Consider the following 25248-nt stretch of genomic DNA (forward strand, 5'->3'; position numbering starts at 1 on the left):
TTAAAAGAAGTACATTCTATCATTTACAACAGCACAGATCAACCTGGAGGTCATTGTTACAAAAAGTGAAATAAGAAGGCAGACACAGAAAAAAAAAAAAGTACTGCATGATTCACTTAGACCTAGAAGCTAAAACCTTGTAGGAACTGAGAGCGGTATGGTGGTTCCTAGCAGCTGGGGAAATGGAAGAAGGGTGGACAATGGGTAAAGGCTCTCTGTTGTAAGACAAATACATTCTGGAGATCCCAGGTACAGAATGCTGACGACAGTTAATTATTTCTTGTGTACCTGAAACTTTCCAAAAGAGTAGGTCTTAAGTGTCCTTAGCCTAAGAAGAGAGTAAGTATGTGATGTTTACTGGCTTCTATGGCAATCATTCCCAATGCAACATGTATCAAAGAATCACCTTGGACATCTTTGTGCATCATCTTCTCAGCCATTTCTTAATAAAATCCCAAAACAAATGAAGTGCTGATAGATACTACAATATGTCATTCATGAAAACTGAAAAGTACTGTGCCAAAGACGTATAGTCTAAAAGGACCACATAACACACGATGCCTTTCACACGAAATGTGCAAACAGGTGTGTCTCTAGAGACAGAAAGTAGGTAAGAGATTGCCAAGGGCTAGTGGATCAAGGGCCTGGGAATGACAGATCCTGGCGCAGAATTGTTTTTAGAGAGATGAACTTGTTCTGGACTTAATGCCGCTTGTGACACCGACCTGTGAACACATCTGAAACCACAGAACTGTGCACTTCAACCAGGGGAACCATTTGAGATTTTAATTGAATTTGAATTAAGTTGTTATTAACAAATATAAAAAGTTCCTATACTAGCGCCTTACACAATGTAGGAACTAAAAAATAATGGCCAGTATTACCATCAATCCACCCCAACACCACCTCTTATTTTAATTTTTAAAATGCAGCCAGTATTCTGGAGCTTGTTTAATTTTGCTGTCCTGATAATGGAAACACTCATTCTCGAATCTCATCACTGTGTAGTGTTACAGTGCTGCTACCAGGTCCTCAGTCTATTTTTGTTTTCATTGGGGGAGGAATTGCACAGCTTTGTCCCCTCAGATTCTGGTGATGTCTAGGAAAAGACACCTCTGGGAGACGTGGGAAAGCCAGTAACAAGTCTGGGCAGGGTGAGGCATGGCCTTTAGAATCACCATGAACAGTAATCAGAAAGCACAAATGGGGAAAGATGTGATTTCCTGATGAATCCAGGAAGAAGGCAGCTCAGCTAAGTGCATGGTTTGTGAACCCTAGTGATAAGTTCTAGAATCCACACAGTCAGAGAACAAAGTGTCTTAGAAGCACAGGCCGGGGCCTCTGGACTTGCCCAACTTAGGAATGGATCACTTTTAATTCAAGGGACAATTATGTATGTAAATGGAGGGGACTGGTAAGTTGGGAAGGACTGAAGATGGGAACAGAAAAGAAGTGGAGACTGCTTCCTTATCATGGAGGCCGTAGGATGAACAATCTCCATGCCTAGCCAAGTTCAAAAAGACAACCAGAAAATGAAGTGAAATACCAAGAAGAATTCATTGCTGTGCTCTTTTTTAAATTTTGTTTTGTTTTTGTATTTTAGGGAAGGGTCGACAGGATGTTCAGGGTCTCACCACTAGGTCAGACTCCTAGTGATCTACCTGTTTACAGCCTCTCAAGAGCTGGGATTACAGGTGTGCGCCACCACGCCCAGTTTCAGTGTGCCCTGGGGGTGGGGCTGGCACGGCAGGCCCCGGGATTGAACCCCAGGCCCCTGCACCTGCTTGCAGGTACTTTAATCTGCTGAGCTATTTGGCTGTCCCTTATTTCTATGTTCTTAATAGGAAATCAAGTACAAACCTGTGCTTTAAATTCCAAACAAGCAATGAATAAGAAAAAGAAATGAGGGAAGGAATGTAAGGAGAAAAAGAGGGGACAGGAAGCAACAGATGATCTCAGTGTAAAGTGGATTGCACCAAAATCTTCCACCCAAACCTTCAGAATATTGGGGAAAGAGTCTGCGTTGACAAAACTATGTGATTTCTCAAACACTGAAGACAAAAGCAGACAGAGGGCTCTATTGGGAAGCACTGGAGAAGTCCTGAAAACTCTTGGAAAGTCAAAAACCAGAACTTCTTCCTGCTTTGAGGGCTGCTTGGTTACAAAATTTGATCGAACCTGGAAACAGCACTGTAACACTACACAGGGATGAGATTCGAGAATGAGGTGGGCCTGACCCGAGTTTGCTAATCTCGGACTGTCCGGATCGCACTGGTCTCACTCAGTAAGGACAGGGGCAGAAAGGTGGAGGCAATTTATGGAGATAAGGGCTATGTTCCACTACCAGATGCATAAAGTTTCAGTGACTGATCTCAACTTGAACATCTGGATTAATCTAATATGACTTTTAAGCAGTCTTTTATAGGTTCTGAGATAAGACACAAAATTTTAGTTAAATATCAATACCAGTACACAGATTGTTTAAGATTCCATGAATCTTCAGAAATTTTGGATTCAAAATTTTCTTTTGGATATGAAGCCACAGTCTGCTTCATCTTGCACTTAAAAAGTAGCCATAAAAAGCATGTTTAACAAGGAAAATTGAGGACTAGGGAGCTAGCTCAGTGGTCTAAGGGCCTGGCTGGCAAATGCAAGGACCCAAGTTCGATTTCTAGTACTACAAGCCATGCCAGCCAATGAAACCATGCATGGTGGTGCACACCTGTAATCCCAGCACTGGGCTGAGACAGGTGGATCACTAGGAGTCTGAGCTGCATAGCGAGACCCTATAGCCAATAAATAAATAAGTAAGAAAAATTTAAAGATTGAAAAACCAAAGTATATAACTTCCTCCATTGATAGAAGGGACAATAAATGTCACTTCTCGTAATTTACAAACTCTTTAGCAATGTAAAAAGATGGATGATAACAATTTTCAGTATCTTGATGTTACACAGTCATCAAACACTGAAAATCAACCAAATTCACAGACTTAGAAGTGTAAATAACAATTTTTCAAGCTAGTAAGTTATCTGGAAGCTACCGATAGACTATGCAACAGACTTAATTAAAAAGTGAGAGATTCAGGTGTCAGGTGTGTTTGATTATTTGTCCATAATGAAACGCACTGGCCCAAGTCCAGTAGAAATTTCCTCTTCAAAAGGCTCCCCTCTTCCTTGCAGACTCCGGTACTCTGGGTCTCCAACATGTGCTCCGGGAGGCTAACTGAACAACGCATTGGAGTGTCAGAAGCTCGAGCTTGCATAAACTCAGGGAGTCGCAGGATACAGAGAAAATGCCTTGATTAAGAGTGGAGTATGTGGATGCAACTTTTTGCTCAAAACCATTCTTAACAATTTCCTTTAAAAACATTCTTCTCTCTGCCATGCTGGGGCTTCTGAACCTGGGGGCTTATAGAAAAAATACCTTAAAATCAAATGAGAATTTCTAAGGCTTCTATGTGTATACTTAAAAATAGTTTTTCCAGATAGGGAGTTGTTGGGATTTTTGGCAGGGATCACAAATGTGACTGTAACTCAAATAGAGTAAAACCACAGCACATGGGGCAGCTAAAGATTAGAAACACTGACGTTTATTTAGTGAAGCTCTATGAGATGAGCTGAGTTCACAGAACTTCCTGTAAGTCAGTTCTTAGAAATCCAGTCACTGAATGGTGAAACTTTAGCTATGTTTCAATTGCCTAAAAACCTTCTCTGGCCTATTGTCTGCATATCTTTCTGACTTTTTAAATAATATATCCATCCCCAAAATTCACAAAGTAATAGGATCGCTCTTAGCACAATCTCTCCTCATTTAGAAAAAATACCACTATTATTGTCAGTTTGAAAACTGTAAATAGCATTGAAGTGTATGCCAAGTTAGTGGAAATGCCTAAGTTTTGAAATAGTAGGGAGCTCACATTCCATCTGGTGTGTTTTCATTTTATCTGCTATTCTCTGTGAATTTTAAAAGTCAACTGCAGAGTCAATATCCTTTCTGCTATGCTAATGTGGCCTCCCCGTGGAAATCAAAGGGACGGAGTCCTCAGGGCAAATGGTTCTTTCTCAGTTGCACTGCTTAGTGTCATGGGATAACAAAGAATCTGAGCTCAGAGCAGCTTCGAGGTGAGCAAGTCCAGTGCCTCTCAGTTGGAGGAGAGAGAAACTAAGCCCCAGACCGAAGAATGACCACAGTCCCCTTAGCCACCTGGCCAGAACTTCAGTCCCTGTTGGAGGCTTCTCACATGATAGCATTATCACTTGTGTCCCTCCATAGCCCTTAATCAGACAGTCCCACCCCAATTTATTCATAATTTCTACTTTTAGCAAGGTTACTATCACTAATTTTTATGCATATATAGCAGGCTAATGCACCAAAGGAATCACCAATGGCCCATTCCTTACTCTCTGGGCCAAAGGAAGTGTATCTCCAACTTAGCAACAGTCTTTAGCACTGACTTGGAGTACGAAGAGCAAAGCCCAGCGTGAGAAATAAATGCTGCATGAGGGATAAGGCTGAAGACCAGTTCCACCTGGTCACCCTAACTAGAAAGCAATGTTCCAAGCTAGAGAAGGGGCAGAACTGAGAGAGCAAGTGAGAGTGAGAGACAGACTGAGAGGGAGAGAGAAAGAGAGAGATGTACTGGGGGAACACGACCCATCCTGCTGCTCAGTATCTGTGCGTTAGATTTTTATTTGCTGGCATAAGAAATTTCCATGGTTTAAAACAACACAAATTCATTATCTTACAGCTCTGAAGGTCAGAAGTCCAAATTGCTATCTAAAAGAGCTTAAAACCAAGACGTCAGCATTTGTTTTTGGAGGATGTAAGGGAAAAATCTGCTTGGTACTTTATTTTTTTAGTTTAGTTTTATATTTTCCAGCTCCTAAAAGCTTCCGCCTTTCCTTGGCTTGTAGAGCAGCAGTGACCTGCTAATACCTTCTCACATGGCAGCACCCTGATTCTAAGGATTTTACTTCCCGTCTACACTTAACGGTTGCTGTGGTTATATCAGGCTTACTTAGATACCCCAGGATAATCTCGCTGTAATTTAAACCCATCTGATTAGCACCTTTAAGGGTACCTTATAGCTCTCTTATGTGCTACGTAACATATTCATGGGTCTTGGAGATTATTGCCTGACCATCTTTGGAAATCTACGATTCACTCTTGGATGTAATGTGCTATAAGTTGCTTTTTCAAATTTGAGAATCTAACAGTAGAGTGAATTTAAATATTCCTCTTCCCATCCAGAATTCCTCCAGAACTTCTGACAGATGGAGCTGGTTTTTGTTTTTGGAGGGGGTTTTGGTGGGCTCAGGATGCCTTCAGGGCAGATCTGGTTTGGCTTGAGGATAAGGGGATCGAACCACAGCATCCTGAGCCCGACTGTTGTGTTTCAGGGGGCACTTAAACACCTGAGCTAATGGGTGTGCCCCCAGAACTTCTGACAGTACAGAGCTTTGCAGAGAGTGAAGAAAGACCGTAGTAGCCAGCTGAGAGTGCTGGGAGGGAGGTGTGTGCAGGAAGAGGGACTAAACCTTCTGCCGTCCTAGGCCTTGGAAAATGGAGAAGAAGAGGCACACTTTGCCATGTCTGTCTTAAAAGTTGCAAAAGGCCTCAGCTTAAGTGCCTTTTGTGTTCTTGTCCCCAGAGGCCATGCCAGGACTGTGGACACCTCCAGAGATCTAGGAAGTGAAACATAATCAGCCCCCAAAGGTGTTGGCCTTTGTTATGGTATCAGAATGGACAGCGATGTGCACAAGGATCAGGCAGGTGGGATTACTTGGATTCCAGATACCAGAAAGCACGAAGGAGAACTGCTTCAGCCCTGTGCACCCTACACGACGCTTTGCTCATAAGGGATGACAAACTGACAGGTCGCAAACCAGGCTGGAACTGAACTATATAGGCCTGACCTGAAGGAACCAATACTGAGTTTGATGAGAAAAGCCTGGCCCTGGGACAAAGGAGTGATTTGCTATCACAGTCAGAAACTAAATTACATTTTGGAAGTGAAGAACATTTCATTTTTGTACCATTGAGTTGATGACTGTGAACATAGTATGAGATGACTTAGGGACGGAGGAGAAATCTGAAGCTGATGAAGTAAATAGTCCCAGAGTTTAATCTAGCTTCCCTCCCCCCAGCCTCATGCACTGATAGGTGGGGCTTTGGGGAGGTATCTGGATACTGGATCACCTCACCGATGGGCTAATAGCGGGGTGTATGGTGGGCCGCATGGGTGTGGCCTAGAAGGATGTATATCCTTCCTTCTCCCTTAGCCCCTCTTGCTTCCTGCCTGCTGTATCATGAACTGCTCCTCCTCTGCCACGTTGCCTGGCTTTGGTACCAGATGAATATGGATAGAAACCTCTACCAAAATGGTGGTGAAAAATAAGCCTCTTCTCCAATTTTTGGTTTTTAGGAATTTTGTCTCAGTAAAGAGAAAGTTGCTAAGACACATGGAAACAGGAGGCTGCAGGATGTCTCATCAGCATGAATGCCCATTTTTGTGGGTGTGTCCTCTGCTCCTCAAAGCAGAGTCTCAGGAAAAATTTGGTTCTGTAGATTTTTTTTTCTTAATCAACCAGAGAGCAAGTCTCCAAGAGGTCATCTGCCCCACTATTTTAACCTAGGTCCTAGGTCACACACAAGTATTTCCCGTGAGGCCTTTATGAAAACTAAATCAATTTATTTCACTATAATTATGAAACAACTCAAATAAGCATTGGTTTCTGCCAATGAATGAAAAAGAATAGAGGCATCTTTTCTGTAAAGTGGTGGGGGCCTCAGCTCAGGCTAAAGCAGGAGTTTGAGGTCAATTTGGGCAATTTAAGGAAAGTCCATCTCATGAAAGAGAGAAGAGAGGGGAGAGAGGAGAGAAGGAGAGAAGGAAGGATGCAAGCAAAGGAGGAAGAAAGGAAACAGATTTAGTAAAAAAGACCTATAGTAGTTTTTATTAATTACAGAATTATTGTATACTCATTCTATAGAGTTTGGAAAACCATAAAATGCAAAGAGAAAAACACCGGAATGATCAAGTATTCCATTTCAGCTACATCTCTTTTAATATTTTTAATTCCAAACTATGTGTCTTTCCATGCTATTCTTTGTTTGCCTGTCTTTTCATCAAAATGTATACCTTAATACTTTAACAACTCACTTAATGATTGCATATGTATATATTATCAAAATATTCATGTATTATATGGCATTTAAATATTTCCTATGTTGAGGTTTTTTCAAATAATTAGGTCACTTATATAACTACTACAAACATACACATACATGCTCTCTGTGATGATTTGGAAACTATGATACAGATAAGAGAACGTGTCAGCCTAGTAGGAGATAACACAGACATGTCTATATTCTCTTGGAAGGGTACAGACAGAATCCAAAGCACACTGGCCCAAGCAGCCAGTCTACCTTGGAGGGTGTTGGTAGGACTCTGGAGAATGGCTGTCACCAAATTAATTTGCAGGTAGCCGGCAGAAGTGAATACAGGTGCAAGGCTAACCTTGGTAATCTGTTTCTGGCACTAAAAGCAGGGTCCTAGCGTACCTGCAGTCCAAGGCTAGATATTCCACCCTTAATAAAATTCATTCCTTGCTAGCATCCTTCTTTAGCTTGTTGGAATTATGGTGTGAGTTCTTTTTTAATAGGAAGATTTGATGGGAAGAAAGGTATTGACCTCCCCAAATGGACCACTTACAGCTAAAATGAAAGGCACAGAACTGAGGAAGGCATGAAGTCAGCATTGCATCCAAGAGGTTGGGGAAGTCATGGATTCAGCTCAACAATCATTTGTGCAGAACTTACTTGAGGAGATTGTGGGATTTTCTGAAAAGAGATGGAAAGGAAAATGGTGACTACGACACTTCTGGGAGTTCACAGAGGCAACGGAGAAAAACAGAACCCAGCCTCTGGGAGCCAGACAGCCTGAGTGTGAATCCCAGGGCTATTTCTTACTTTCTGCCCAAAGAAAATCCATGCATTTCATATGACTCAGCCTCTGCATCTGACAGCCATAAATCTAACTTAGTTCCCTATTTTGCACTTCACTCATGTAATTTCGGCACACTAATGTCCTAATCGCATCGTGCTTCTCTGCTTGAGGGTCTCACTAGTTAATAAAAATCTTTCCCCCAAGAAATCTGGTCAGTCTTCCTCCAGGTCACCAATAGATGCGGACCCCAAGATCACGGTGTTCTGGATTTTGAGATGAGTCTTGAGGGAAGCGAGTATTCTGTGGCCCCAGGGAAGGAAGATAAATGGTACACAGACTTCGGGGGTAGGAGATACTTTAAGAAAGAAAAATTGAGTTTCTTGGTTAAGAATGCAATGGTAAATTCAGCCTCACTTTTCCTATCAATTGATGCGGCCACCAAGCCAGCTCCCTGTTCATACATGATTTGGCCCAACTGTGAGATGTCCTTGCAATAACTTGGAAGTTTTCTTAGAAGCAAAATAACTTTAAAGAAACAGAAATGTGCTGGGGAGAGGACCGAATTTCTGTGCAGAAGAAACACTCTATGAGTTCCTTAGTTACGAGTTGTTAGGAATCGGTTTAGCTGCCCCTTAAGAAATATATGATCCACTGAGAGTTGTAAGCAAGGACTGTTTATTTTTTATAAAAATAAGACAGCAATTTTCTTTTAAATATTTTATTATGTTATCATGGCATGAATACATTATAAGGCATGCAAAAGTATTTAAGAGGTGCTGTGAGCAGAATAGGCTTGGAAAAAAAATGACCTCAGGAATTGTAGAAGCGAGGCTGGAGTGTGTAGATGATTTTTGTGCGTGTATATATACGTGTGTGTGTGTGTGTGTGTGTGTGTGTGTGTGTGTGTGTGTTAAAAGGAATGATAATTCTTGACTGGGGATATCCTAAAAGAAAAGAAAAATTTGACCTTGAAAAATGCTATTTTGTTGCACTGTAAGTCTGAATGGACCTAACTGGTAGCAGGTGGTCCAGGCCACCCGGGGCTCAGCGTAGCTCTAAGATGTGAGTTGCCTGCACGTGTGCGTGTTTCTAAGACTGAGCAGATATTTGGAAACTAAGAACTCGGGAAGTCAGCATCTCTAAGAAGAATACTTATCTTACTCACTTTGCTTGCCATAAAAATGAAGGGAAGTGTTTTTCTCAGATCAAAGCAAAGGGTGATGATAAAAGAGGTTTTATAGTCAAACAGATTTGTTATAAAAAAGATTTCCCATTAAGGTCATAAGTCTGACACTTTAGCCTGTGGGGTTCATTTCAATTAAACCTGCTCTGCTGGATTTATAAGGATTAAAGTAATGTGTGTGTAACACCTAACTTAGAGTCCAGCCCATTGTGAATTCTCTGTAAATGATAGTAATAACTGCATTATATTTTTATTTTTGTGTAGTTCTCCCTAGGAATAAAGACTAAGAGCTGGAGTTACTTTATGACTATGAAACTAAATTTAGAAACCAAAAAATTTGGATGTTCCCTTCATGATTTCATGTATGCTAAACATTACCCATTTAAATATCAGGGCGATATGAAGGAACCCGAACAATCCACTGTGTTGATCCAATGTGTAGAATTTGGAGACAGGTGGATGGCAGTCTCTGAAACTTTTCTCATTTCAAAAGGAAATCTAGCGTCTCTCTATAGGCTCTTCGAAACGGGGCCAAGCAGGGCGTGTCAAAATAATTTCCAGGAAAGAATCTGTTTACTAATAACCTGAAGCAATTGGAAAGTCAGAATAAAATCATAAATCAGAATCTTTTCCTTCCAGGAAAGATTTCTTCACTGTGTGCGAGTGTCGTACAGTGTGGGCTTCCTACCTGTGATAGCTTAAAAGTTTAATATGCTCGCAGATTACTGAGTTTCTAGGTTTTTGAAGGGTCTGGTGCAAGCCCACATGTGATGCCAGTCATGGGTGGTGACATCAAACCTCGGTTAATTCTCCTCCATGAGTTCCTTGCAGTTGCAAGAAACTTCCAGCGCACCAGAGAGGACAGTGCCTGGGGGTCACCTGCCCTAGCTCTGACCCCCAACTCCCGTAGCCCCTTAGAAATTTCTGTGACGTGCTCTCAGGATAATAACAAATACCTGAATCACAATGCAAGTCGTAATAGCTAACATTTCCTGAGTGCCAACTCTGTGTCACGTAGCACTCCTGTGCTTCGCATACAACAAGCTGCTGTTCTCCCAGCAGCCCTATCCTGATGCCCATTTGGTAGATGTGTAAACTGAGGGATGGTGCAGTTTCACAGCAACGTGTTCAGAGCTGGAACTGAACACCAAGCAATCTGGAGCCTGCCCCCACTCTTAACTCTACACGATACTGCCTCAAAATAACATTGGGTCTCTTCTCAAAAGTAGAACAGTAAGTTTCAGTCTCCCTAGTGACATTGGATTGGGCTACCCGTAGATGGGACATCATCTATGGAAACAATGACCCAGTCAGTGGCTCCTCTCTCCTCCCAACTTCATGGATTATTGCGAGAGCATCCTTGGTAAACTTAGAAGGAAAAAGCAAATAGCTATAACCTTTGTGTACAAGGATTTTTCTGGTCAACGCTGAGGTTATTTCATTTTACAAATTTCATCAAAATGTTTGATGAGGCATGATGGAACTTAACTCGATTGTCTGCTGACCTATCTCCTGTATTATTTTATTTCATGTACTTTTTTGTGCTACTGTGGATTAAACCCATGATCTTCTCACTGACCTACATTTCCAGCTCTTTTTAGTTTTTAATTTGTGACAGGACCTTTCTAACTTGCACAGGCTGGACTCAAACCTCTGATCCTCCTGCCTCAGCCTTCAAGAGAGCTGGTATTACAAGATATGTTCTACCGTGCTCAGTTTATTTTATACTTTTGGGGTTGAGAAAAAAATAATGTTTTCTGGATTCTGGAAGACAAGGTGAAAAAACTGAAAGGCTTTTGCTTTCAGTTATACTTTTTGCAAACAGAGCTCTCTAACTAATGAAACCTAGAACTGCACTGTCCAGTGTAGTTGCCACCAGTCATAGAAGCCAGTTTTAATTAAACTGCATTAGAAATGTTAAGTGAACACTGGATTTGAAAGACATACAAAAGAAAACATCATATTAATATGTTTTATATTAGTTACATGCTGAAAGAATAATATTTTGCTTATTCTAGGTTAAAAATTCTATCACTAAATTTAATTTGTTTCTTAATACCTGTTTAATGTGGCTGCTGAGAGTTTTTAATAATAGGTAACTGGATTTAGACGTCTGTGGGGCAGCACAGCTCTGAAACACAGAAGACACTAGGGACCTCAGGGCAGATGTCGTGTGGTAGTGATCAAAATCCAAGCTGGTTGGAGCACCTGAGACAGAAGTCCAAGCAGCCGCCTACAATCCCCGGGCTCTCCCTCTCTGCGCCTTCCCTGAAGAAGACAAAACAAAGATCTTCAGTTCCTCTCTGCTGGCTTGTGGCATCTAAGCTTGAAAGATCAGTTCAGCTCTCAGCTGTACTGTGACTTATTTATAGAACTGATTTGAGCTAAGTGTATCATTCTTTTGCTTAAAAATGGCAAACAATAAGTGGGGAAAAAAGAGACAAATGCTCTGTCTTAAAATTTGCACTAAATTTTGTCTCTCTAGTCCCCTAATTTTTTCTCATGTTGACCTCACTCTTTAAAACAGGTCACGATAACTATTTGTGCTTTTCTCTCTGAGGTCGCTGCAATTTATATTGATGAAAATGTATCGATGCTACATTCACATTTCTTTTTTCTTCATTTTATTTACCTATTGACACTATCTCAGTTACTCTTCTCTTATTTCTGGGACAAATACCCGACACCTAAAATGAAGGAAGGAAAGGTTGATTTAGCTCACAGTTACTGGAGGTTTCAGTCTATGCTCGGCTGGCTCCAAGGCAGAGCGACACACGGCAGAGGGCAGTGGTTCATGGCAGCAGAAGGCAGAAAAACAGCAAGAGCCAAATGGAGGAGTAGCAGCAACAGCGGTTACAGGGAGCAAGTCTGTCTCCCTTAAGATGCATCCCGGCTATCTGCCCCAGGCTAGGTGCAGTACTCACACTCCTAATCCCAACAGCACTCACACCCCTAATCCCAACAGCACTCACACCCCTAATCCCAACAGAGCTCAGACCCATAATCCCCATGGATCATGACTTAATCACACACTCTAGAAGTCTACCCCATGACTGCATGAGGCTTCGTGGGGACAACTGGACACAAACCATTGCACATGCTCACTCTTTATTACCCCAATAATGTTCCCCATGTCTCCTCCCTGCATTCTCAGCCCTCTAGATGGTAAAGTTGTGGAAAATTTCTCAGAGTTTGCTTTAGTGGATAACAGATTCTAAGGGACATGAAGTGACTTGTTGAAGTGGCTTTGTTAGAGTACCATGCGCTGAGTGACACGTGATAAGCTTTTTCTTGATTCTGTCTCATTTAACTTGCAGCTGAGCACACTAAAACGCCAGAGGAGAGCAGTTGTGGGCACACCGACCTAGAAGGGCAGGACTCAAAAAGAGCTCCAGGAACATGTGCAGAGGTGGCCTCCTCTGTGGTGGGGCTCATGCTATGGATGTGCCGGCATTTATCGGCCGCTCTCTGCCTTATCTTACTGCTTTTCTTCATTAGTGTCCAATGATGTCAGAGTCCTCACGGAGGTCCCCAATTCACTGTGACCACCGCGGTCACTCTGTGCCTCGCAGCATTCCCGGTGCAACAGACCCACCTAGCATGACTCATCTAAGCGGCAAGCTCCTGAACACTTACTTTACACGGAAAATGAATCAAAACCGTTGTTAGCTAGATAAGCACCTTTCTCCTGATTTGTGCTCTTCTTCTGCAGAGCATTAACTGAGAATATCAGAGGTAAGCTTTGTCTTTTTATTAAAATAGGGAGCCTTAGGGTTTCGTGACATGGTAAAGGAGTATTTGAGCATTCTCTCATTAACTTATCATTACTGCATGTTCATTTATTGATTCCATCACATGCAGATTCTTTGAGTTAAAAGTCCTCATGAGTGAAGGAAAAAATCCAGGAAGTTTTCCTTTTATTCTGAGCAAGAGATATCAATGTTTTCATTCTAAACTTCTCAAAGAGACACTTACCATTCAGCAGGAGGGCATCGCGAGCCCAGAGGGGGAAAAGCTAATTAACTGTCTCACTGAAATGCTCCTTCCTTTTTGGAAAGTCAACTAGGGACCCATGGCCTCTAAGTCCATTGTCAAATGGTGTGTGAAAGAGATCCAAGTTCAACAATAAATATCGTCAGCAATATAATGGTCCTCTCCAGCCTTCCGGGGCCAAATGACCTGCATTTTAGCAAATTGATTTTTTTTTTTATGCATTGTGTTAAGCCAACCAATTGTTTCCCATGACATGCTTGAACCCACGGCTTCTCCAGCTATGAGATTCACGGTTGAATTTGTCCAATAGCTGGTTGCTCTTCCCATTGGATTTAATAATAGTTGCTTCCTTCATCAGTAATGGGTTTCATACTCAAGTGCACAATCACAAGCACTCAATGTCACCCATAAACATTTGATGAATTGTCCAATGCAGTTATGAGAGCTGCTTATCTGAGACCCAGTTAGGATAAGTCTTTCGGATCTAATGAGATGGTGCACCACGGCATTAGGCAAAGAGTACTTCCCTCCTCCGTATTAGATCTACATACTCTTTTATCCAAGGACCCATTTGTGTCATTATCACTGTCTTCATCAACTTGTCGAGATAAGAGAGTATCCACTGAGCTCAGAGAAGGCCTCATGTAATTCACGGAAATTTAAAGGACATAAATGCAGAAAGAGTTTAGGAGCCTCAGATGAATACAACCTGTTTAGAGAACCATGAAAAAATGGTGTTAGAACAATTCTGCTTTGGAGAGGATAGAGCTTGAACTCAGCCTTTAGAGGGAAAAGAGGTTTGTCTTCTGAAATAAGGTACATAAATAGAGAACAAAATGCATAAGGACAAGCCTGAGTCGGAAAGCTGGAGGTAAGGCAGGTGAAGATAAACTCTGAGAACACGATCAGAGCTGGAATGAGAAAAACAGCAGTTCCCATCCTGATTTCAGTAAATCCCGCATCTGTATTTGTCACAGGCAGGAAAACCTAGGTTTTAGGTTTTCAGGGGACAAGGTGCTTATCATCTCTGGCATATGTCCACCAGATTAGCCTCATGATTGGACAAGGTCTATAGCTGTTTGCTCAGGCCCTCCTGTTGCGCCACAGTTTTCATCGTTCTGTGCACTGATTCCTGACTGAAGGACTCTGTCCTATCAGTGCTCCATTAAATTCTCTTCAGCTGTTTGATAGCACCATGTCTGAGTCTCACCCAGTGCGGCTATGAGTTAGTGAATCAACCTTCTGAAAGCAAAAAATGCCCTCCTTTCAAATTTTATCACAACCACTTGGAAATTGCAAGTTCTTTTAGTTCATCCATGTGCTTATCTCTTTCCCAAATACCCACCGACAGCCAACTCTTGGCCAGATTAAGGCCCCGCTCTCAAGGCTTTGTGATGACACTGGGCGCTGCAAGCCATGAACGTGCACTAACACATGACCTCCAGTGTGGTGTTACGAGTGAATAGACATGGTTGCTAAGCATGCGATAGAGCACCGGCGACGGGAGTTGGAACAGAAGAGCAGAAAAAAGACTCCTTGAAGAGGCGAATTTGAGCTGAGATCCAGATGAAGACGCAAAGCAGGAGAAAGGGGAGGAAAAGGTAGAAGTTAGAGGCCAGCACAACAGCAAGACCTTCAGTCCTAAACAAGGATAGTGCATTTGACAAAAGCAAGTAGCAAGAACAAGATGGACAAGACTGAGGAGGTCAGTAGGCAAAACCCGAGATTGAAGTTGAAGAGCTCGCCCAGGGCTTCCATACTGCAAACAGGCAAGCAGGGAAGTGAAATAGAGGATACAGAAAAATGGCACCCAGAGTGGGCCAGACCCAGGACCTGGGAGCAGTGTCGTCTGCACAGTAGAGGACAGAGCTCACCACATAGTAGGCAGGTTCTCAACTCACACAGCAGGGGCCAGGCCAGTACCGCAAGTGAGGGAAGCAAGCCTAGGTAAGAGACAGCTGTGGAGAACTGAGTGACCTAAGGGTGAGCGACGTGCCTGACAGCATCACACTCATGAAAAACACTGCAGACAAAATAAAGAGCACCATCAAAAATACATTTCAGACAAGACTCAGGTACATGTGAGGAGGTAAAGAAGGCCCTGGACCATCCAGACTCAAATCTGAGCTGGAGGGAAAGCAGGAAGTAGGCTGGGAAAGAGAAAAGTCAACAGAATGGGGTCACATAAAATGCAAAAGCGTCGTATCTTTTATTCCAGGATCTAAGCAAAAAAATGTGTTTTATTAGGTAATAACCCTAATGTTTTCATGATAATGTGAAAGGAAGTATTTGCTATAGAACTTGCACAACCGGCGGGGTGTGTAGGTGCATGCTTATAAGTCTAATACTTGGGAGGCTGAGGCAGTAGGGTCGCTGTGAGTGAGACCAGCCCAAGCTGCATAGTGATATCCTGTCTCAGAAAGACAAAACGAAACAAAGCAAACAATTCACAACAACAACGAAACAACTTTCCCAGCCTAAAAATGCAGGGAACGATCAAATGGGCCAGATGTATGAAGACAGGAACTACTGGGCTCTGTGGTTCAGGCAGTGACCTAATGCACGCATTTTCCTCAGCACCTGTGACCGCACACACTGTGTCTGAATGGATGTAAGAATGGGAAGCTCATTCTCTCAGAGGCCCTCCACCTGCTCGGGTTTTCCTCAGTTTGACCTGGAGATATTTGCCTCCTCATAGTCTGATAATGCCAGATGGGCTCTCTGGCACAACAAGGGCCTATGTAATGCTTTCCTGCTGCCATCCTTCAGGTATCTGGAGACAGTAATTCTGCCACTGTCATTCTTTTACAAGCTGTCCCTGCTCTGGTTTGGACGCCAACTCTTTCCCAACCTTTGATTCTAGAACCTGCCATCCCAAAGACTCCTCTGTGACTTTTCTCCAGTTTGTCACTATCCTTCTCAAAATGGTGCCCAGAGAAAACACAACATTTCTAACAGACATACGTTGGGGTCCCACTAGCAACCTGTATTATGCAGAAATACCATTGTATTGATTGAGCTCAGCCTCCTGATGTCCTGGTCTCCCTCCCCTCTTCCTCCAAGGCAGTCTGTTTGCTGCAGGTCCTAAAGAGATGCATAGTCCACAGGGAGTGATTTCATTAGGCTAAAGAATGCCAACCCTCATCGCTCTATCATCTCTGATTAAGATCACTCAGACTAATGCATATTACATCTTGTGCCAATAAGGCTGAAGCAATGCCTCACGCCTCCTGTGCCTCTAACCTCACTACATAGTACCAAACCGGAGAAGGAGCGTTACACAGAGAGGAGGATGAAACTGAGAATGAGTGGAAGGCAGAGAGAAAATTGGAAATATGGCCGTTGGCAAGAATGCTGCAGACAGTGGCCTATATCCAGGTTGTCCACTTGCCCCCATTGCTATAATTATAAGGAAAATTCATAATAATAAGAGAACTAACTAGTTCTTGAGTGTGTGTGTGTGTGTGTGTGTGTGTGTGGTGCCAGGAATTGAACTCAGGACCTTGCACTTGCCAGGTAGGCGCTGTGCCACTGAGCTACATCCCTGGCCCAAGCTCTTTCTACATGCTTAGTATGTGCCAAAGTCTAAAATGAGACTTCTAGTCAAATGTGTCATAAAATACACATGATGGCCTTTTAGAGTAGTATAAACTTATTTGCATTTAATTTAATTTTTAATTTTAATTCTTTTAAAAATTTTTGTGGTACCAGGGATCAAATGCAGGACCTTGTGCTTACCGGGCTGTTGCCTAAGCTGCTGAGCTGTCTCCCCAGCCCCTTATTTCCAAGTTAAAGATAAGAAAGTGACAACACAGATGCTAAGTGATTTTCTAGCCTCATGTGGTTAGCAGGCAGATCAGGATTTGGCTTGGAATTGGCTCACTTGCAGGGCTCAGTCTTTTAGAGTTCCATGCCACAGTTTCCCTTAGTGGACTCTCTGCACTGTACATGACCTACCCTCAGACAGGAGAACAAGTGCTGTCATGCTAACTACTTCTTCTGAGCTGCATCTCCACACAGTCGGAAAGTCAGAACACGTGTCATCTTATCTGGCCACAGCCAGCACCAGTGCAGGACACAAGGGCAAGAAAATAGAACAGACAGGCAACACATCGACCTCGCACCAGACACGTCCTGAACCAGGCTGAAATGGGTCTGTGGAGCTTCTGTCCCTGGTATATTTGCAACATAAACAAGATTTCAAGGTGACTGCTCTGACTAAGAAAACAGTGTCTTCAAGTACTCTTATTACCATTTTAGCAGTCTTCACTTGTACATAAATCATGTGCTAATTTATTCATTAAAATATGCATGGCAATATTTTGTTAACCTTACTTTATGTTAATAGAATCACTACTTTTTCCTTTTCAATGTATCTTTTTATAATTCCTCCATAATTCTGACTTTCCTGCAACTTGGACTAAGCCCTTACCAAACCCCACCCTGCAGTAAAAATAAGATCAAAGTAGAGTACTATAGGATGACTTTGGAAATTGCAGATTTTCCAGACAGCTTATTCCCTCACCCATTCACACACCAGGATCTACTGGAAATTTTCTTTCATCATAACTAGGCATCCGGTTTGCCTTTGAAATCTCCTAGAACAGAATCCCTAGGGATGGAGTCTCCTAGGAATTGAGACTGTCGCAGAACAGCACCTACATACCAGTGATGAGACAATTTTCATCTGACACAGGTCTGCTGGAGCTCTTGGGGAACACAGGAGAACTAGAAAGTCAGGAACATCTGAAAGGCCTTTCACCCCAAGGGATCATCCCACTTCTTGCACAATTTAGTGAGGCCCAGACAAATAGGTACAACACTTCCACATGCTGACCTCTCATTCTTTATTTTCATGCTCTGGACAGCTAATGTATTACCCAGTTACTGCAAGGAAACCCCATAAACACACACACACACACACACACACACACACACACACGCACACGCACGCACACACACATACACAAAACTATGGCCTCTATATGACCCTTGGAAGTCCACCAAAGAGAATCAGATGGATTTACCTAGCTGAATCATAGGGACAACCAGAATAGAAAAGGCTTGGAAAATAAGTGCGTGACCACCATGTCGCCTCTTTTACATTTGACATCCATGGGAGAAATCGCTGGTCAACAGACTAGCTTTCTTTTCACACCCAAAACACCCTCGGAATCCTTGTCAAGCCAGGACTGTAGGATGTTCGCACCATTTGATCAGCAGTGAGAAGTAGGACACACGTTTACCCTTACTTGACTATAACGAGCGGGTGACCTAAAATTACCTTACGTTCTACACCAGTCTGATTCCTCAGAGGTTGTGTGCTCCACACAAGGCACAGGAATATCTTGAGCTGGTTGTGCAGACTTGACCTCCAGGTAAGGCCAGGCTAGCTGCTTCGAGTGTGTACTGATTTCACACTTACGTGCTGGGTGGGAGGATCCACAACTCCATTAACTGCTAAAAGCTTTGTGATACACATGTCACACTCATGACTTCAAACTGGCTAGTTTCTACTCGTCAAAATTCAATTTTCCACTTTGAACAAATTTGGAGAGAGAAACTGAGCTTCAAAATGTGTTGAAAACTAAATGTAGTATTTGTCCAAAAGAAGCTTGTGTAGAATCTGGGCGGCAGTGAAGATTTTCTTCTGTGAAGATTGTAGAACAATATCGCCGCACATATATTCAGCGTCCTGGTAAATGACCAGGCAGAAGTTAGAAGGACACGTGGATGCTCCTCATTCTCATTTGAAAGAGAAATTATCAGAATTTCTTTATCTCAGGTTCCCATGGTGATCGTCCTTGGTTCCTTGGCCTCTAATGTCACTTTCCGGGTTACACTGCGTAAACCCCACTTACAGTCACATCTCGGTGATCTTGGCTCACCGAGAGCCAATCCTGGCGGATTTCACCGCCCTGACAGCCGCTGTGATCTCAGGCTGAGAGCCCGGCAGGCACGCTCACCCTATCATAGATGTAGTCAGGCCTGCGAACGTCTCCAGCCTTTCTGGGAAGAACGTGGGCACCAACATGCTGACAACAGTGTGGGAGCGAAACAGAATCTGATTTATCTTCCCGCATATTTTTAGACTTGGCAGTGAGGTTCTCCTGCAGCCCAATTACTCAGCACTGGTTACTGCTGGATTATTTTTCAGAGGAAGCTGCCGTTCACTTTCAGTAATTACATATAAAGTGGCCTGGGAAAAGAGAGGCACAGAATGGGAGGCAGCAGCTAGGCGGCGTCTAAGAGTCTGACTGAAATGCCAGGAGATTTCAGAGGCCTTGTGTTGTCATTCGTAGTTGTCAGTCTTGGTTGCGTTTAGCCCGTGCTTTGAAATGACAGTGTGTCTCAAAAGATGGCCACTGTGACTCCGAAGGTGACAGGAGAACCGGCTAACAGCACGCTGCCTAAATACAGATGGAATGAAAGGGAAGAGGAAGCAACATGGGTCCACCGACAGAACTGGGGCTTTAAAGAATAATTGCGTCATAGCTGTAGAAACTGTTCCCATTTACCAAGCTTTTATTTTCTGTGATAAATTGCTTGACGTTGTGCACCATATGATTTCATGTGATGCCTCTAAAAATCCTATCCTAACACAATCTCCGTTTTTCTTACCTGAGAACCGAAGTCCAGAGAGGTCATGGCAGAGTCTGCGCAGGAAGTTCGGTCGCGTGACTTCTGTCCTCTCTTTCTTCCTGTGCACGGGCACTGCCTATGTGAACACAATCTTTGAAATGGCCCCTTTCTCTAGCCTATTGAACCACTCAGGTAATACACATAGCAACGCTATTGTACAGAAATCATGAATCGAGGCTCATAGCATGTCTAATCCAATATATTATTCAAGGCTAAATGGTTGCTTGAAAGTTTTACTTTCCCAGTAGTGCCTATTGTACCTTGGCTGAAGTTAAACCTATTCTTGCTCTTGAGTAATGCTCTTGAGTTTATTACAAGCCACAACAAGGAATATGAAAATGAAAAAGCCGAAGTGTGGAGAAGCAGACAAAGAATCAGATCCATCCTTGAGCATCCCTACCCCTTCTTGATGACTGTGATTAGACTGCAAAGCTCCGAAGGCCCTCCAGAGAATGCAAGATGAAGTGTCCCTGTGGCTTTGTATACAAGGAAGGGAAAATGACACGCTATTAAAGCGGAGTCAGGGAGCCCAGAAGTCCAAGGTGAATGAAACAGAGAGAAGCTTAGCACCAGCCTCTGAGTACACAGTCCCCAAAGAGTGATGTGTTTTCACCAGAATCTTCTCCAGTCAATGAGGAAGCTGGTCGCAGATCCCTCAGCAACTGGAGCATGTGTGTATTTAAGGTACAAAGACTACGGGAGCACAGAGAGGGAGGGAAGCCTACCGAACAAGGGTGAATAAATCACAAAATCAGAAAGCAAAGTTTTAGGAGAAATTCCAGTGTGCAGGCCAGGCTAAGACTGATTAAAGCCCGGAGAATGGATCACTTCAAAGTAAGACCTGAAAAGAAAGGGAACGTGTCACAGAACAATGACCCAGCCCACCCACAGAAGGAGCCTTCTTACAGTCTTTGCTTTCCAAACCTGCTGCAGTCATTACTTCTCTTCCTTTTTTTGTTCTTTCCTTCCTCCAGGTACCCTTTTTCCTTTTCACTCTTCCTCCCACCCACTTATCCATCTCTCTATCTAATCCCTCACTTTCCAGTACTCAGGTCTTTCAGGTTGGTGCTCTGCAGGTGAGGCGCCGGCAACACAGGTGCTGCCTACCAAAAGGTACAGTATCCCAGTGCTTTTGGATCTGCCCTGTAACCAGCTGGGCAACCTTGTCATAGTAGGCCTGGCGGTCAGCACTTTTGTCTAGAATGGAGACTGCATTTTTTTAACCTCATAAGGGTAACTGGTTCAAGCCTTCTAAGACTGTGTTGAGCATGCTACTTAACACATAGGACTCACTACCACTGCAGTAGGATTATTCTGTTTTTTTAAATATCTTTTTATCACTTGAGAATCAAGTTGAGATCACATTCCAGAACTGACTCACACATGAGCAGGTGATATATTTATGAACAACCTCGGATGAGGAATTGCTAGCGCTCACTTTTACCAAAACTTGTTCCTCTGGTTTTGTCTAGCACTTGCAAACTGGAACGCATGTCTTGGGCTTCCTAAAATATTAGATTTCCAGGTGCCCCAAAATAATATTTCTGACAAGATAATATTTGATGATGCTGGCCAAGGCCCAAACTTCAGGAATCACTGGCTAAGCGTGGACCTGGCTCCTACCCAAGCTCTTGCCTCATGTCCTGAAGCGGGAACCAGCATCACCCCTGTGCTGCCTGTCCCGCTGCCTTACCTGAAGACTGGCTTGTGAGTGCTGCCTGGTCTTCCTGTGCTCCGACTCCCCTTCTGCTCTGAATGGCCTGCTGACATGTGGCTGGCTATGAGCGCACAGCCAGGGAACCTCCTGGGTGTGTGACAATCCTCTGTCTCCTTTCCTTTCCTTTGCTTTTCTGAGTGGAGTATTTAGAGCTGGCTTTGTAAGCTCCACTGCAACCCAGTCATGGAAACACCACTCCTGATCACTGGTCACCTCTTAGAACTTACCGTGACACCACAGATAGTGCAGAGCTCCCTGAAGAGGTGATCCTCCCCAAGGGTGTGCATGGATCTCAACTCAGCCTGATCTTTTCTTTTTTTCCCCATAATTTTATTGAGAAACAAATAGCAATAACACAGTTTCAAATCATATTGGTAGGACAGTTTCAATAATTAACACATTGTATACTGTTTTCCTAGTGGTTATTTGTTGTACAAGATGCAGACATAATATCCTATTTACAAACACTATTAGACAAATCCCTCTATTCATTAAATTAAGAGAAAGTAGCTATATATCTATCCTAACCATTTTGAATACACAGATACAACATGGTCATTCATCTGTATCCCCTTTTTTTGTTTAGTTTCATCATTTAAATATTATAGGTATGTGAACTCAGCAAAATATTCCAAGAGTCCAGTAGTACATAATAGTATTGGGTCTTCCGCTTGACTGGCAATGTCAGAAGTTGTTGACCTGAGTCCCCTACAGCTCAACATAACAGCATGACTTTACGTCTTATACTTCGTTTTTATACTTTTCTGCTGGAGAGTTAAGACCAAGATAAATATGTATGCATCAGCCTGATCTTTTGATACCGGCTTTTAAGTGCCAGGCTGATCCCAGGATCCTGATGACACACTGAGCTTCTCAGAACAGGCAGTCGGTGACAAAGTCACCTCAGGCCTCACTGCCACAAAGAAATAGCACTGCTGTGGCCTTCGAGCAGAATGGAGACCTGACTTACAACACTTTCAACGGCAGACATGGGATAACTGAACAGAACCTGCTGGTGCCGAGCGGGGATGATCACAATTTAACTCTTCAGAGTGCTGACAGAATATTGATACACTGAAGCACTCTAGAATTTTTCTAGGGATTGTGGTTGAGCTGCTTGAGTTGGAAGAGTATTTTAAAAGGATCATGATATATTCCATGGGAAAATGTTTTCAAATTTAATTTTGCAGTGGTCATTAACCACATAAAGCATCTGAGAGATTTCTGCACAAAAGACACTTAAGTTTGCATGATACAATGTTCCAAAAATGTATTTGTTTATGGAGCACCCAGGTTTTTATTCCTGTATCACTTATGTATATTTTTCTAACACATGTATTCTTTAAGTCAAAAACATTTATTGCTAAGTGTTTTTCTAGCAACCATCAATATTCTGATATATAAGCCAAAATTCCTGCACCCAGAAAGCATATTATATTCCAATGAGAAATGTGAAACATTAAATAAGTACGTTAACAAATAGTCATGAATAAAAATACAGCAGGGAAGACCAGGAACTGGTACACTTCTCAAAGCTCAGGGTAAGAGGCAGGACTCAGCTAATAGATACAGTCGGGAAGGACACAGAACAACCAATGTTGGCTTGTTGGTTTTCAACCAGTGTTGGAACTCTAAATTTCTAGTTAGCAAAGAAAGAATTTCACAAAGGAGGGAGTCATGCCCCATGTGCTGTAGCAGGAGGACAAAACTGCAAAGCACATGCAAAGTGACTCAGCATAGTGAAATGCAAATAGTCAATAGTGAAATGCAAATCAGGACCTCACTGCGATACCTCTCCCCACAAACTGGGATGTCCAATCCAAAAGAAGTACAATAGCAAGTGTTGGTGAGAAAGTAGAAAACGGAACCTTCAATCACTACTGATGAGAAAAAATAAATGTTGCAGCTGCTTTAGAAAATAGCTTTCCAGTTGCTCGAGGAGTAAAATATATATGTCCAAGAAAACCAAAAGTACATGTACACAAACGTGTGTGTGATCATTTATAGCCATATAATTCACAGACATCACGGCCAGTGAATGAATGAATGAATGGGTAAACACAACGCAGTGTGTCAAGATGACAGAATACTATTTGGCTCAAGAAGGGATGAAGCATGCTAAGTGAAAGCGTCACGCTAAGTGAAAGTACCCTGACACAAATGGCCATATAGTGCGTGCTTCCATTTATGAAATGCTCAGGCGAGATCAGTTTACAGACGGAGAAAGATTAGTGGTTCTCAGACCAGAGTGAAGAGTGGCTCTTAATGGGCAGAGCTTCTTCGGAGGATGATGAATAGTTTCTAGAATTATTTAGTGTCAGTGGTTGCTCGACTTTGTGAGTATGCTGCGAACACTGAACTGTGCTCTTTAACAGGGTTACTTTTAGGGTACATGCATTATGCATCAGGAAAGCAGCTACTACAAAAAGAAAAATGGACTGCAGTAAATGGAGGTGAAGAAAGAGTGCAAACATGGACATCACCGACTGGGGTCCCGTCTCTTCTGTGCTGCTTTTCCTTCTCCTCTTGAACAGATCGATCACTTACCAGAGGATGGTCGGTATAACCTGGTCAAATATTGATCTATTTTATCTATGTCCCAACATATCCATAAGGGCTAAGCTAATATACTGATAGACTGAATATACTGATAAGGAATATTTAGTGATAAGGGATAAAGTTTTGCAAGAGGAGGAGCAGGGAATCCGGCACAGCTGCTCCATAGCTGGTGACCTAAGCCCTCAGTCAGGGGCTCCTGTGAACCTCTCTCTCTCTCTCTCTCTCTCTCTCTCTCTCTCTCTCTCTCTCTGTAGAGGCAGAGGCAAGTCTGGCTCTCAGGACTAGGAAGAGGCACACTCAGGGACCTCCTCAAAGATGTGCACATCCTAATTCTTGACCTGTGCATGTTAGAACACATGGGCAAATGTCATCACAAAGATTCTGAAAAGAGAGAGAGGGTGAACATCACCAAAATTTTTAACATTATACCTAAAAGACACAAGCAAGAATATGAACAGCCGAGCTACAACACAGTAGAAAACTTTCACAAATCATATACCTGGTAAGGGACTTATATTAAGAATATAAGATGAACTATGACAACTCAAGAATAAAAATAATATTTACAGCTGAAGTGTGCATAGACCATAAATATGCAGTTCCCCAAAAGGATTCACCCATGGATAGCACAGGAAAAAATGTTCAATGTCCTTAGTCCAAACCAATATTATGAGATGCCATTTCATATCTATGAAGGTTATAGGAATCAGAAAGATAATGACAAATATCAACAAGGAAGAGGAGAATTTGGAATTCCTGTGCAAGTCGATCGGAGTATAAAATGTGCAGCTACTTTTCTTTTTTGTATTTAGTAGAGAGTCTTCAGGGTCTCACTACACAGATCGGACTTGTAATGATTCTCCTGTTTTCAGCTTCTCAAGCTCTGGGATTATGGGCATGTGCCACTACACCCAATCTCAATCTGCATGCCCTAGGGACAGGACCAGCCTGGCACACTGGGGATCATACCCTAGTCACTGTGATTGCCTAAGCAGGAGCTTCAATCCACTGAGCTATTTGGCCAGTCCTATGTGTACCTACTTTGGAAAATAATTTGGCATTTGTTCAAAAAGTTAACTTCCAAGCAACCGTTTGGACCAGGAGCTAAGTTTAAAGCAATTTAGTATAGCAGTAAATACAAAACAATTGCTAATGACTTTCTAATATTTTATCACAGAGATTACATATGCCCAGGATTACATA

At 42.7% G+C, this 25248-nt stretch overlaps 1 protein-coding gene across 1 annotated transcript in view; it reads right to left on the bottom strand.

Annotated features, from left to right (window-relative positions):
- Window positions 1-25248, bottom strand: part of Fhit (fragile histidine triad) — a 407319-nt gene that overhangs the window by 291399 nt on the left and 90672 nt on the right. Inside the window, exon 4 of the mRNA XM_012514830.1 lies at window positions 19094-19162. Coding sequence (XP_012370284.1) covers window positions 19094-19162 — 69 coding nt within the window. The remainder of the gene's footprint in view (window positions 1-19093; window positions 19163-25248) is intronic.

This window comes from Octodon degus, unplaced genomic scaffold (assembly GCF_000260255.1).
Source record: "Octodon degus isolate 3935 unplaced genomic scaffold, OctDeg1.0 scaffold00043, whole genome shotgun sequence".
NCBI classification, from domain to species: domain Eukaryota; kingdom Metazoa; phylum Chordata; class Mammalia; order Rodentia; family Octodontidae; genus Octodon; species Octodon degus.